The 13,115-nt window shown below is 47.8% G+C and overlaps 6 protein-coding genes across 6 annotated transcripts; 4 read left to right on the top strand and 2 right to left on the bottom strand.

Annotated features, from left to right (window-relative positions):
* Window positions 1-216: 216 nt before the first annotated feature.
* Window positions 217-1,811, top strand: POJ06DRAFT_255585 (uncharacterized protein). Its single transcript, XM_056187908.1, has 3 exons — window positions 217-437; window positions 542-838; window positions 886-1,811. The coding sequence occupies exons 2-3, from the start codon at window positions 553-555 to the stop codon at window positions 1,425-1,427; spliced, it is 828 nt and encodes a 275-aa protein (XP_056043610.1). The 5' UTR covers window positions 217-437; window positions 542-552; the 3' UTR covers window positions 1,428-1,811.
* A 134-nt stretch (window positions 1,812-1,945) lies between these two features.
* POJ06DRAFT_125406 (uncharacterized protein) lies at window positions 1,946-2,764 on the top strand. Its single transcript, XM_056184296.1, has 2 exons — window positions 1,946-2,234; window positions 2,292-2,764. Exons 1-2 carry the CDS (start codon window positions 1,988-1,990, stop codon window positions 2,534-2,536), a joined length of 492 nt encoding a protein of 163 aa, XP_056043611.1. The 5' UTR covers window positions 1,946-1,987; the 3' UTR covers window positions 2,537-2,764.
* A 1,786-nt stretch (window positions 2,765-4,550) lies between these two features.
* Window positions 4,551-5,382, bottom strand: POJ06DRAFT_238887 (uncharacterized protein; the record flags this gene model as incomplete). Its single annotated transcript, XM_056186014.1, has 2 exons — window positions 4,551-5,211; window positions 5,264-5,382. The coding sequence occupies 2 exons, from the start codon at window positions 5,380-5,382 to the stop codon at window positions 4,551-4,553; spliced, it is 780 nt and encodes a 259-aa protein (XP_056043612.1).
* Window positions 5,383-5,595: 213 nt separating this feature from the next.
* POJ06DRAFT_197788 (uncharacterized protein) lies at window positions 5,596-5,841 on the bottom strand (the record flags this gene model as incomplete). The annotated part of the gene is made up of 1 exon (XM_056185083.1): window positions 5,596-5,841. A coding segment is annotated over one exon (246 nt), but the record flags the coding sequence as incomplete, so codon positions are not given.
* A 91-nt stretch (window positions 5,842-5,932) lies between these two features.
* On the top strand, window positions 5,933-7,281 carry POJ06DRAFT_125423 (HNH endonuclease-domain-containing protein). The gene is made up of 2 exons (XM_056184297.1): window positions 5,933-6,199; window positions 6,258-7,281. The coding sequence occupies exons 1-2, from the start codon at window positions 5,953-5,955 to the stop codon at window positions 6,908-6,910; spliced, it is 900 nt and encodes a 299-aa protein (XP_056043614.1). The 5' UTR covers window positions 5,933-5,952; the 3' UTR covers window positions 6,911-7,281.
* Window positions 7,282-8,938: 1,657 nt separating this feature from the next.
* Window positions 8,939-9,151, top strand: POJ06DRAFT_188936 (uncharacterized protein; the record flags this gene model as incomplete). The annotated part of the gene is made up of 1 exon (XM_056184788.1): window positions 8,939-9,151. A coding segment is annotated over one exon (213 nt), but the record flags the coding sequence as incomplete, so codon positions are not given.
* Between the last annotated feature and the right edge of the window lie 3,964 nt (window positions 9,152-13,115).

Genomic DNA, 13,115 nt, shown 5'->3' on the forward strand with positions numbered 1-13,115 from the left:
ACACTGGTCGTAGATCGCGTTTACTCATATTAGCTCCATAACCAGTGCAGTATGCTCTCAGATGCTCCGCATTGAGACATTCAATGTCAATCTGTATATAATGTGGAAGATTATGCTAAATGTAACTGTAACTGTAAACGAAACCGCCTTGCAAACTAGGCCACAAAACCCTTAGTTTGTTGATTGCACCACGACACCCTCATTTTCAACAACCCCATATGGAGGAGCCCTTACCCCAGTTCAGCGGGTGAACGCCTGGAACTGCTTAACCACAGCATCCAATTGGCTTTCGATACGAGGTCCAACAAGCCGCGTCCGGAGTCAGTTTTCAGATCGAAGCGAAATTACCGAGCGAGCAACGAGTGCCGAAGATCCGGCACATGTATTAGAGTGAACAGATCAATAGATCGCATCGCTTACCCTGACGAGTCTTACGAGTAGGACATCCTCTCCTGGCAGGCTTGCAGGTTCTCTTCTCTTGACCGGCCAAGACTCCTGCTTCTTACCATAACTGTTGCTAACCTAACCTGTCGCCAACTAGGCTATTCTAAAATGTTCAGTAGTTTTCGTGTCAACCCGCCTTTATCTAGTAGCTCTTCTGCTGAGGCGCGCGCGAATTCCTCCACGACTAACCCAGGGACATCGGTGCAGTTGCACGGGTCGTCGCATCTAGCCGGATCACCGACTCCTGGATGTTTACGAAGAAGAAGGAGTCATTTCAGCAAAGATATGAAGGTAACTCTGGTCCGAATTTGCATTCTTCATCAAAACGAGTATGTACGAAGAGGGAGGTCAAAGTTTTGGAGGGATATTGCAAGGGTGTTTGAAGCCGAGACCGGTAAGCAAGAGACTATGGCAGCTTTCATCACGATCTTACCAGGGCAGGTGTTCCAATTAGGAAGCCGGGTCAAACGGTCGAGCGCCTTATCAGAGAACGGCGCGAGCAGCGCTATCGGTCGGGCATTGCCAGGGCAGACGCACAACTAAACCGAGCTCTGGATGTTTTCATGCAGCGCTACGACGAAGTTGAGCAGGAGGAGCATGAACTGTCTGCTCAAAAAGAGGAGCTAGCGGAAATCAAACGGAGGACCAAGGCAATCCGTAATCAAATGATGCATGGTCAAGAAACAACTGACGACGACGACAGTTGGAGCGCAAGTGAACCTCAGTCTTTAGCCCGCCAGAAACGTTCTCGGCTATCTAGGACCGATAGTATAGCTACGACAAAGCGCACCTCCACGGATGCAGTTAGGGCCCTACAATCATCAGGTGATACTGATTATCGTGACTCAACATCATTTGAGCGGATAACAGCGTTAGAAGTCCGAGTCCACGAAGTCGATAAGAAGGTGACGGACTTGTCCAAGAAAGTCGTTGACACATTGTCATCCATGCAGGATGACCTGAAAAAATTGCTGGAAAAATAGGAGGTTGCGACTAATTGTCCTCTTTGCTACTTTGCTGTGCATTACTTACTGCTGTGCTTGTGATTTTATTTAATCGACAACTTCATAGCTATCATAACCGGGAAATGGTATAGCAATAAAAAGGCCTTGCTCATATGATCTACTCCAGCGATAAGTAGTGTTCTAATGTCCGCGGAGTGCAGCCAAATGACCGAGTAACTTCGTTTCTCTGCTCAACTCAAGTCTGAATATTTGTTAGCAAGACTGAAACAGCAGCCACATGCGTAGGCAGTTATCGTAATCCATATTCGTAACCGTTGTAGGCCTGTTGGCTCAGGACCAAGCCGAAAAGCTGTTCGACCGCAGCAGTATTTGTCGGCGAATACAAGGCACTTTGACTTGGCGAGTGACCGGGTGTTGTTTACAAGATAGACAGGACGTTTTGGCGATCCCGGACCATTTCAGGGTAACTGGCTATCCCATGCGGCTCATTACTATAGTGGCGATGCTGGTTCAGCCCCTGCTCCATAGTTATATCGGTTAAGTCTCCGTCAATTTAAACTCATTCAACGGTATAATACATGACAAGCAACAGAGCTAAAGGTCGAAATGTCCACTTGTACGTCTTTTCAGAGCCTGATAAGCCAATCGGTGGATTGAAACTGAATCCATCAGTAACGGAGAGAAGTTTTCTCTACATGCTGAGAATCCTCATTGTGGCCACAGGTCCCTATAGAGTCACATTGCGCAGTACCGGGGACGACGTGATGCCAACAGAGGACGCTCTCAAGCCAGGTCATTATGACCTACGACCCTATTCTCCGAGAGGTGGGATATATATCTTGTTCAAAGTCCTTGCGTGTGCAGCTATTAACATTTTCACAGACAAGATAGCTCTGACAGACGAGCCATGCATTACTCGAATCCTTTCCAGAACTAACACTGGCAGAGACGAAATTTTCCGAGCTCGAGTCCGCGCGAGAGACGGAAAGTGCGTGATAACTGGCACTGTAAACATTAACGCCCCTGATGGTATTTGGGGGGGATTTGAAGCGGCCCATATTTTTCCACTGTCGAGCGAAGATTATTGGGTTCAGAACGGATATTCGCAGTTGGTTACGATAGAGTAAGCGAATGCGACACTGGAATAAATTCTTCCCAGAATGGATTGCTTATGCTGTCCAATATCCACCAGAGTTTTGATGGTTTTGATTTCTCTATCAATCCGGATGATGGCTATAAGATAACTTGTTTTGATAAAGATGTTTTCAACATAGACGGCAGGGAACTGGATTCTATCTGTCGAGAATCCAATGGTGAAGAATGTGCCAGAGATGAGCTTCTGCGATGGCACTTTCATCAAGCAGTGCTGGCCAACATGAGGGGAGCCGGAGAACCAGTCTTTGAGATGGATTTCCCGCCTGGTTCTGATATGGTGGGGGCGATTCTCAGTAGTCCCCAAGCAAATAAACGGATGGAAGCAGAGCTTTTCTCAAGGCTGAACGGGATTTCTTTCACGTAATTTTGCAACGGTCTAATCATACATCCCCAAATGAGCAATTAGGAGCCCACGTAGGTCTCTTATTTTAAGTGGTAATGTAATTACGACGGTGCGATTGCACTACATGGCATGGCAGGACGGCATCTCCCATATCGTGTTCGGCAAGTGACCCTATGCAAAGAGATTTAGCGCTGGATTTAGCATTCTGATGTACCCAGTACACCTTCCAAAATGATGCGTTTCGTGTGCGACCGTGATGGACCTGGACCATTAACAATTCAACCGGATTGACGGGCCGCCCTCTGGACGCTCGGCCGAGGTCTGCGTGTGGCAGACGCGTTGGATCTTCGGCCCACCACAACTGTCGCTGGAATTTCACGCTACGGCCGGCCGCCCAGCTATGTCAACAAACACGCGTTTCCCACTCCCTTGACCGCGAATAGCTTCACAACAACCACAACAATCGAAATGGCTGAATCTACATCATAGACCTTCAAACGAGTGATTCAGAATCCCGTTCTACAAGCTCTGACCCTCCCGAGCTGCCCGCGATCATTCAGGATGACCTTGACGCGTGGGAGATCTTCCCTTGGTCCAAATTCCCCGGGTTCGTCAAGGCTACGCGCACGGGATCACTTACGTCGTGGATCTGGTATTATGGCTACGATATCGAGTTTGCTAAGGCTTCAAATCAGAAGAAATGGGTCTGTCAACGCTCTATTTTGAAGGGTCGAAGCCGACATCCTTCTCAGCTGCCGGCGAAGTCAATATCGAGCGTCATCTTCACGATCAGCACTCCCTTGAGGACCAACGGGCGGCGGAAAAGGAGGAGGTCAACAGAGAGCCCAGCCGGGCCCCTTGACAAGCAACGACGGATAGATGGCCTCTTCAAGCCGAATGCCGAGGTGCCACGAGAGCAGGCGCTCATCAATACCCTGAAGCTTGTGTTCAACCGGGACCACTTCCAGAAGCTCCTTATCAACTGGATCATCGAATCAAACCTCCCTTTTCGAACGATCGAGCACCCAAGGCTCCGTGAGGCCTTCATGTACCTGAACCCTCTCGTTGAGGACTCAAACGCGTTGGTTACTCATACCACTGCCTGCCGGATACTTGTTGACGAGTAGGGAGAGCATTATGGCGCCGTCAAACGCCTCCTTCGCAGCTCGCCCGGCCTCATCCTCATCGCCTTCGACGGCTGGAGCTCACGCAACAAGCATGCGCTCTACGGCATTACCTGTAACTTCCTCGACTATCACTTCCACTTCCTACGAAATCAGCGATAAAATCGGCTACTTTACTCTTGATAATGCTACGAATAACGATACGGCGATGGAAGCGATTGCTGGTCACTTCAACCTCTGAACCGGGCCAGAACGCCGAGTCCGTTGTATCGGCCACATCATCAACCTCGCCGTCAAGGCACTGCTATTCCGGAAAAATCATCAAGCCTTCGAAGAAGAGATTCCGGACGCTCAAGCCCTCGAAGTTGCTACCCATCGACTTTGGCAAAAGACCGTCCCTGTCCGGAACCGGACCTGGGCGGTGCCTACCTCACGTGATGTGTCATCCAACGATTCGTCACGAGAGGGTTATATATACGACACAAAACTACGGCGGCGTTCCAGTAAGTTGCAGTGTGCTCACTTTGAGCTGCAATCAATGCTTCCTGCTGTTCCTTGACCAGATCGTAATACATTTTCGCTGCGGATTGCCAACTTAGCCGGGTCTTGAAATGCATTCGAGGTCACATATCGATCAACTACAGTTTCCAATCGCATCTTGCTCTTCTCGACAGAAGTGATAAGTAGAGGTAAAACTGACACAGCGCGTGACGGCTCCCCGGACAACAGCGCTGACCAGAGGTGGCGAAGGAATTCTATGCCGGTAGTGTGAGACCATTTCATATCTCGCATCACCACTGCATCGTTCGCTGGAGTATCCGAATCGTCACCTTTATGCCGATTGCTTTCAGTACGCCGCCGCGAGTGAATAAGGTTGAACACTTGTGACTGTGCGTGACATATTGTAGATGAAACTGGAACCGCTGACGACAGAAGTGTGGGAATTGATCCGGACGAGCTTGAACAAGAGTCAATCATTGACTCTAACATTTTAGACGCTCCTGAGTCATTGCCATCAGTCGCTGCCGCATCAACGTCCTTCCCAGCTGTTGACGAATACAAGGAGTCATTCCGACGTAGATGCAATCCAATATGAGAAACGGCCGTTACAGGATCCAAATCTTGAAGCACCAATTCCCGCTGTTTAAGCTGCTCTTGCTCTTCAAGTGGCTGCGTGCTTCTCTTCGCACGTTTTAGCTCATTTCGTAATAATCAGTAGAGACAATGCATACCCTTCTACGCTTGCCACTATTTTTTGACTCAATTTATTCATAGTTCTCATAATGGAGAGTGTATCCCTATGCGGATTTTGCCGCATTGTTATATCAGGTCGATTTCCAGCTCTCTTCATGTTGTGAGCATTGACTCTTTTGATATTCCATCTCATTTGTTTCGACGTCGACAAATCTCATAATTTTCGCATTTCATTCTCTAATTCACGTTGCTCAGCCGTCATTCCATCTTCATCAAGGTCCAGATATTTATCCATGACGTTATCTGGTGCATCATTCAATCCGATTTTTTCTCCCCGTAGCTTACGACATAACTTTGACAAGAATGTTGTCTAAACTAATGGAGGAACGTTCTCGTCGTATGCTCGTCGGACAACCGGGTATTGTACGAATATATCTCTAATTTTATCTGGGGATAGTGAAACCTTCATTTGCGTTGTACCACCCCCTCCCCGGGTAGCTTCCGACTGCGGTTTACTCACAGGCTTAATCGTGGCAAGAACATTATATGGTCCACGGCGCTGGGCGAGAACCAATGAATGCATTCGCAATAAGGGAATCCGGCTTCTCCAAAATTCATCGCATGGACCGAGGCCATTATTAAGTTACCCTACCTGAACGGTGAGAATGGGCTTACGATCAGTCTTCTCCGCCCTTGATACCGGGTATATTACAAACATCGGTAATTCATGGCCGCCACCAGAGCTATAGGTCGAGACGTCCATTTCTACATCTTTTCAGAGCCTGATAAGGCGATAGGTGGATTGAGATTGAATCCGTCGGTAACGGAGAAAAACTTTCTCTCTATGCTAGGTATCCTCATGGTTGCGTCCGGTCCGTATAGAGTCACGTTGCGCAGCACCGGAGTCGACCTGATGCCTACCGAGAATGACCTCAGGCCAGGCCATTATGACATAAGACCTTACTCTCGCAGAGGTGACCTATTTATTTTCTTATGATGCCTTGTATTAGCAGCTTCCTGATGCTTGCATAGACACGGTATCCGTCACTGACGAGCTGTGCATTACGCGAATACTTTCAAGAACTGACCCTGGCAGAGATGATATTTTTCGAGCTCGAGTCCGTGAGAGAGACGGGAAATGCGTGATAACCGGCACTGTTAACACTAAGGCTTATAGGGATGTTTGGACGGGGTTTGAAGCCGCCCACATATTCCCACTCTCCAGCGAAGAATATTTCGTGCAAAACGGACTTTCTCGGTGGATTACGAACCGTATGGGCCCGCATGATACGGGGATAAACTCATGTCAGAATGGTTTGCTTATGCAGTCCAATATCCATCAGAGTTTTGATAGTTTTGATTTCTCTATTGACCCAGATGACGGCTATAAGATAATCTGTTTTGATGAAGATCCTTTCAGGATCGACGGAAGGATACTTGAGCCGGTCTGTCGAGATCCCAATGGTAATAGAAGTGCAAGAGATGAGCTCCTGCGGTGGCATTTTCGTCAAGCAGTATTGGCCAATATGAGGGGAGCTGGAGAGCCGACTTTTGAAATGGACTTTCCGCCTGGAACTGATATGATGGGCGAGATCCTCAGTGGACCAAGGGCAGCCGAAAGGATGGAGGCAGAGCTGTCCTTAAGGTTGAACGGGGTATATATCGCGCAGGAATCAAAATCTTAATTAATTCCAAATGAGCTTTAGGAGCTTATATTAAGAATTACGGTATATTGCGTTACTTACAAAATTAGAGCATCAATCCGAAAGTATATATGACTTGAACATTAATAGAATTGTAGGCTTTTCTTAGCTGCCAACAGTCCCAACTCAAACTTTGGACAGGAAAAAATCGTCGCACCGTCATACCATGGAATAAATGTCCGATTTATTATGCACAGCGCCTATAAATCTGGCACAAATCATGGGGTACGATCAACAAGTATGTTATGAGTCCCCCGCCTCAAGACTGGAGCGAACTTTCAGTGTAATCATTCGGCAACGAAGATGACCTGAGAACCGTGCGAATCCGCAGAATCCTTCGTAGTGACTATAGCTAGACCCTCCGCTTCCTGAAACATCTGCGGGTTCAGCGACATCGGTAAAGATTGAATCGATTGCGTTGTGGTAATGAAAACGAGAACCTTGAGGCTGAAGTGTTGGCTGCAGTGAGACCAATAACAGTCAAATCATAACGTAAGTGTCTGTGATGATTATTCCTGTATCGACAGCTTCGAAAGAAAAAGGGGACAGGGCTTATTTTGGATCCATCGGGCGTTTTCGAAGTAACCCTATCGCCTAACCGCTGATATAATGGCGACGTACATCTGTGGGCAAGGGCAGATATCGGGTGCGTTTGCAGCCAGGATAAGCTACAAGTAGGTTGTCCATCCCGGTCCCTCCCAGTTTGTATAGTGCATCCACTTTATGCCACGAGATATATTCTTGTTTCTTGGTCCTTTTTTGGAAGAGCTCAAGCATTTATCTGAGAATGGGGTGACAGTGTGGAACGCAGCCGAAGGCATCTACAAAACTGTGAAAGTCCATTTATGCCTGGTCACAGGCGATCAGCATGCTGTGGCAAACCTGATGTGCATGAATGGCCACACTGAAAAGAGATCTTGCCGATTTTGCCTGATAAAGGGCTAACCAGTCACAGGAGGCGGTCACAGGAGGCGGACACAAATATTTTCCCATCTCTCAAGTCAAAGACGTGGACTTGTCAGGACGACCGTGTTTGAAACCAAGGAAAAACTTACGACAAGACATTGAAGAAGCCTGCGACATCGGGAAAAGGTCTGTTTTTAAGAAGTTTGGAGTCTCTGGTCGATCACCGTTATTGGACGTACCAACCTTATACTGGCCAGAGTCGTTTCCCACAGATATAATGCACCTGGCCTTAGTAGGTGTAGTCCCCCGGACGTTCGAGGCTTGGAAGGAAACCCGCAGTGTACCATGTCGCCCTATGGTGCGGGACAGCAAGAACCGACCAAATTTTTGACCACACTTCTAGAAACATCACGTCACAGCACCACATCGATATCCTCCTAGAAACTAAATCAGACGATAGATTGTCCATTTAAGAATACAATTTGCTAGTTTGTATTTGACAAAATAGAAAACCGATTGAGGTTTGCTACATTTTGTACGGCCACTTTACTATGCGGGTGCCAATCTGTCTCGCACATATTGTGGAGATTCCAAACGTACACAGGAGCGAAAATATAGGAAGCGGCTCCCTATAGGCACGAAACCAATGAGCTTTTGCAGTACACAGACATCAGGCAAGTTCTCACTGAATTATACCTATAATATCATATACGATGCTAAGTGCTACTAGACGTTCGTGTAAGCAAGGCGGAGGCACTTAAGGAGATATATCGAGTCGCCAATGGCACAGAGGCTTTTGTTTTCGATGGCGACATTCTGGACGAGGCAATCGAGGAAATCGAGAATTCTATCGCTGATGCCACGCTCAGTAACGATGCCAGCAACCTTAAGCGTGGTAGAAGACTAAGTCATGAAGAGTGCACTACCGTTATTGACAAGGCAACGGTCTATCTATCGGATAAAGGTCTGATGGAATATGAAAAAGCTCAAGTGCGCGCTATCGTTGCATATTTTCAGGGACTCCGCGCCGGCAAGACGAAATATCAGATCTCGACGACAATCAGCGAGATTTCCTTTCTTTCTCTACCGGCAGGGACTCAATCCGGGCGAGGTCGTAAAATCAAGTCCCTTTTGGCCGACCAGGATGTTGCCGCCGATTGTCAAGAATTCTTCAGATCCATCCCACCTTCACAGAGATCTGTCCATCGTCTGAAGATCCATATAGAAACGAAGATTTACCCGACGTACATGGGCATCCTCGATCGCTTTATCATTTCGGAGAAAACGTGCCACAGGTACTTGAGTCCCTGGGGTTTTCATAAAAGGAGCCATCAGCAAGACATATATTATGATGGCCATGAACGTGATGACGTGAAGGAGTATCGCAATTCATGGTCAAAGCAGATGATGGCATGGAGAGTAAGGATGAGAGACTATGATCAAGATGGGAACGTGCATCTGCCAGCTCTTCAAGCCGGAGAGCGCGAAGTAGTCCTCGTTACGCATGATGAGAGCTGGTTTAACTCCAATGATGACGCAAATTACCAGTTGGGTCGAGGACGGTGAGACTGTTCTGAAGAAGAAGGGCCAAGGTCAAGGTCTCATGGTGTCCGACTTTTTCTGTGCTTGTCATGGCGCGATCCGATTTGGAGATGATGAAGCACGAGTCATGCTTCCAGGAAAGAATCGTCAGGGTTGGTGGAGATCTGAGGAAATGGTTGAACAGTTGCAGAAAGCCATCCCATTGTTCGAAAAGCAGCATCCAAATTGCATGGGGCTCTTCATATTTGACCAATCGTCAAATCATCAGGCAATGCTGATGTTTGAGGATGGCGGGGATGGAGGACAGGACCGTAGAGGCGGAGTCCAGGAACTCCATATTAAGGTTGTACTTAGTGTCCATATTGGCACACTAACAGATGTTCGTAGGGAGGGTCTAAGAAAACTCGCTAACAAAATAGCTGTACTGCTGGAATCAATAACTAAGACTGACTCGACAGCGCATACATCGACGTCAGGTGCCTTTCGCACCCTTCCTCTTTTACTTCTTGATAGGTGTCTATAGAACCCCGATTTAGTGAGTATCACTAACCCTGCAGTGGTCACTTAGGTCGAATAACCTTAGTGAGGTCGACTAAAACGCCTAGTGACGTGGTCACTAACTAAACTAGTCTTTGTGAACTAGAATAAAATGTCTGGCTTCACTGAGTCTGGTGTACCACTCACTACGAGAGATGAGTATGCCTGCTCAGTCCAAGGTAGACAAACGGCTGTTCTGACAGGTAAGAGGCAAAGCCTGCTAGTTTGCTGAATTTATTTGGATTAGTTATCCACAATAAATTTAGAGAGTGTCCCGGAACGACTACCGTCTCTTTATCCCGGTGACCTAAGTACGTAGAGGTTCTCACAGAGTGTAGTCACCTGTCGGTACGCAAATTTCCAAGCTAAGGAAATTAGGTGATGTCCGGTTGGGAGTTTAGACTTAGTCACTAATAAATAATTGGTTGTCACTAATGCTCTTAGAGCTAACTAATGACTACTATATGGAAGATTGATTTTGTTCAATGGTCTCCCATAAGGGGGACAACTGGTAGGTGTAGACACCCTCCCAATCGCCACTACACAAAAGGATTATTTTGTGCCCAAATGGTACCCGTGCATTGCATACATTATAACGACGTATATAGTCGTTTGTTAGGTACCTGAGAACCCGAAAATGAGTGTCAGCCACCTGCCTCAGTGAAAACTCGGCCGTCGTCGATGCAACTAGCTAACATGACGTAGGGTCACATGACCCACGCCATTTAGCTGGCACCACGACACCCTCAATTTTCAACAAATGCCTGCAGATGGTCTCCTTGCACACAAGCTGAACCTCGGCGACATGAAGCATGAACGCACTCGACCTGGCTGGTATATTGGCCCTTCTGGAAAGGTTATTATTCAACGTACGGTACACACTGAGACTCATGCGAGCGAGGCAAAGAGAGGTATGAAGAAGGGTCTAAAATCAATTTTAAAGGAAAGGGGCCTCTGGAGGGAAGTTGCTGAAGTGTTGTGGGAATGAGTCTCATGCAGACAGCAACTGCTGCGCGGTTCATATCGTGGCAAATCAGCCTGATTTTAAAGCACAGAAGTCTAGCATCGAAGAAGTTGTCGCAGCGTCGGGGCATTTGTTCTCGCTGTACCCCAAGTTCCACTGTGAATGCAATTTCATAGAAAGAGTTTGGGGTGAGACTAAGAGGATAGCAAGAGCGGAATGTGACTATTCCTTCCGGTCACTGCAGCAACGGATTCCGAAGATCTTGCGCGACATCAAGATTCAGAATGTGCGAAATTATTCGCGGAAAGCATGGAGGTACATTGAATCATATTCCCGAGGCTACGAAGGCAAGGCTGCCGTTTTTGTCGCGAAAAAGTACAAATCGCATAGACGGCTGCCAGAATATTTGGAATTGGAGTGAGTTTAATATAAATTTCGTATGCTGTAACGTAAATGTATAACGAGCGGCGCATCCAAACGAGCGGCGCACTTTCCACGCGACGCACCCCCCTCCACACTTTACCCTATTTCCCTCCACATCAAAACATGGAATCTTCTTCTAATGAAAGCAAGATCATCCTTGCCATCGAAGCACTCCAAAGGTCCAAAAAACTAAGCGTTAGGACTGCAGCAAAGATATATGGTATTAGTGAAACGACCCTACGTCACCGACGTGCCGGCCGACAACCACGACGCGATGTTCCAGCCAATTTGCGGAAATTGACCGACCTAGAAGAATCAGTCCTTGTTCAATACATCCTCGACTTAGCTGCCAAAGGATTTCCTCCTCGGCTGTCTGTTGTGGGAGATATAGCAAATCGACTTCTCGCGACACGCGACGCGCCAAGCGTTGGGCTTCGAACTTCGTCAAGCGCCGCCCAGAGCTCCGGACGCGTTTCCAGCGGAAGTACGACTACCAGAGGGCCAAATGCGAAGATCCAGTGATTATTAGTGGCTGGTTTGAGCTTGTACGCAATATAATCGCGAAGTATGGCATCCAGGATACGGATATCTATAACTTCGACGAGACTGGGTTTATGATGGGCGTTATCTCAACCGCAACGGTTGTGACAAGCTCAGACTGGCGTACAAAGGCAAAAAAGGTACAGCCTGGCAATCGGGAATGGGTTACGGTAATCCAGGGCGTCAATTCCCAGGGCTGGACGGTACCGCCGTTCGTCATTGTTGCAGGGAAAAACCACCTCGCGTCTTGGTATCAAAACAGCGGATTTCCACCCGACTGGGTAATCGCTGTTACTGAGAACGGTTGGACGACGAATGAGAAAGGCATGGATTGGATTCGGCATTTTGAGAAGCATACCAAGTCCCGAACTGTGGGTGGTTATCGTCTGTTAATCCTCGACGGCCACGAGAGCCACCACTCTGATGAGTTCGAGGAATACTGTAAGGAAAACAACATCATAACCCTCTGTATGCCTCCTCATTCCTCTCACATGCTCCAGCCACTCGATGTTGGGTGTTTTAGCCCGCTAAAGAAGGCATATGGTCGGCAAATGGAGGATATGATGCTGGCTCACATCACCCACATTACCAAGGACGACTTCTTTCCTGCCTTCCGCGTTGCGTTTTCGCTGCAATGACGGAAAAAAACATCCAAGGAGGCTTCCGAGGTGCTGGACTTCTTCCATTCGACCCCGAGAGTGTGATTTCTATGCTCGATCTCAAGTTAAAGACGCCAACGCCTCCAAACTCCCGCCCAGTACCCCCTCACCTTGGGTTTCCCAGACACCTAACAACCAAACCGAAGCCTCATCGCAGAGTACTTTCATTAAGAATCGAATTGCCCGTCATCAAAATAGCTCCCCAACCTCAATCTACGAAGCTGTTGACCAGTTTGCCAAGGGTACGTCGAAAATGATGCACCAATTGGCATTGTTGAAAACAGAGAACCAGATCCTTCGGCAAGGAATAGAGGAGCTTAGCAAACGCCGGAGGGCTAAAAAAACACGTCTACAGCAAGGAGGATCACTTAGTCAACAGGAAGCACAAGATCTACAAGACGAAAGGGACATTGCGCAACAGGTAAAGCACGAAAAACAGGCAAGTAGTGGTCGAAAGCCAAGGGAAGAAACGCGCGCCGCGACGCTGTGGCAACTGCGGCGAGACCGGACACAACGCGCGCACCTGTCAGATTGTAATAGAGACGTCTGAGGAAGAAAATTCCGAGTAGTTTCAATTGATTTTAAGCGTTTTGGTGGAATTGTCGCGATGTTTTAT

The sequence above is a fragment of the Lipomyces tetrasporus genome, assembly GCF_029532465.1.
Source record: "Lipomyces tetrasporus strain NRRL Y-64009 chromosome Unknown POJ06scaffold_6, whole genome shotgun sequence".
Lineage (NCBI taxonomy): Eukaryota > Fungi > Ascomycota > Lipomycetes > Lipomycetales > Lipomycetaceae > Lipomyces > Lipomyces tetrasporus.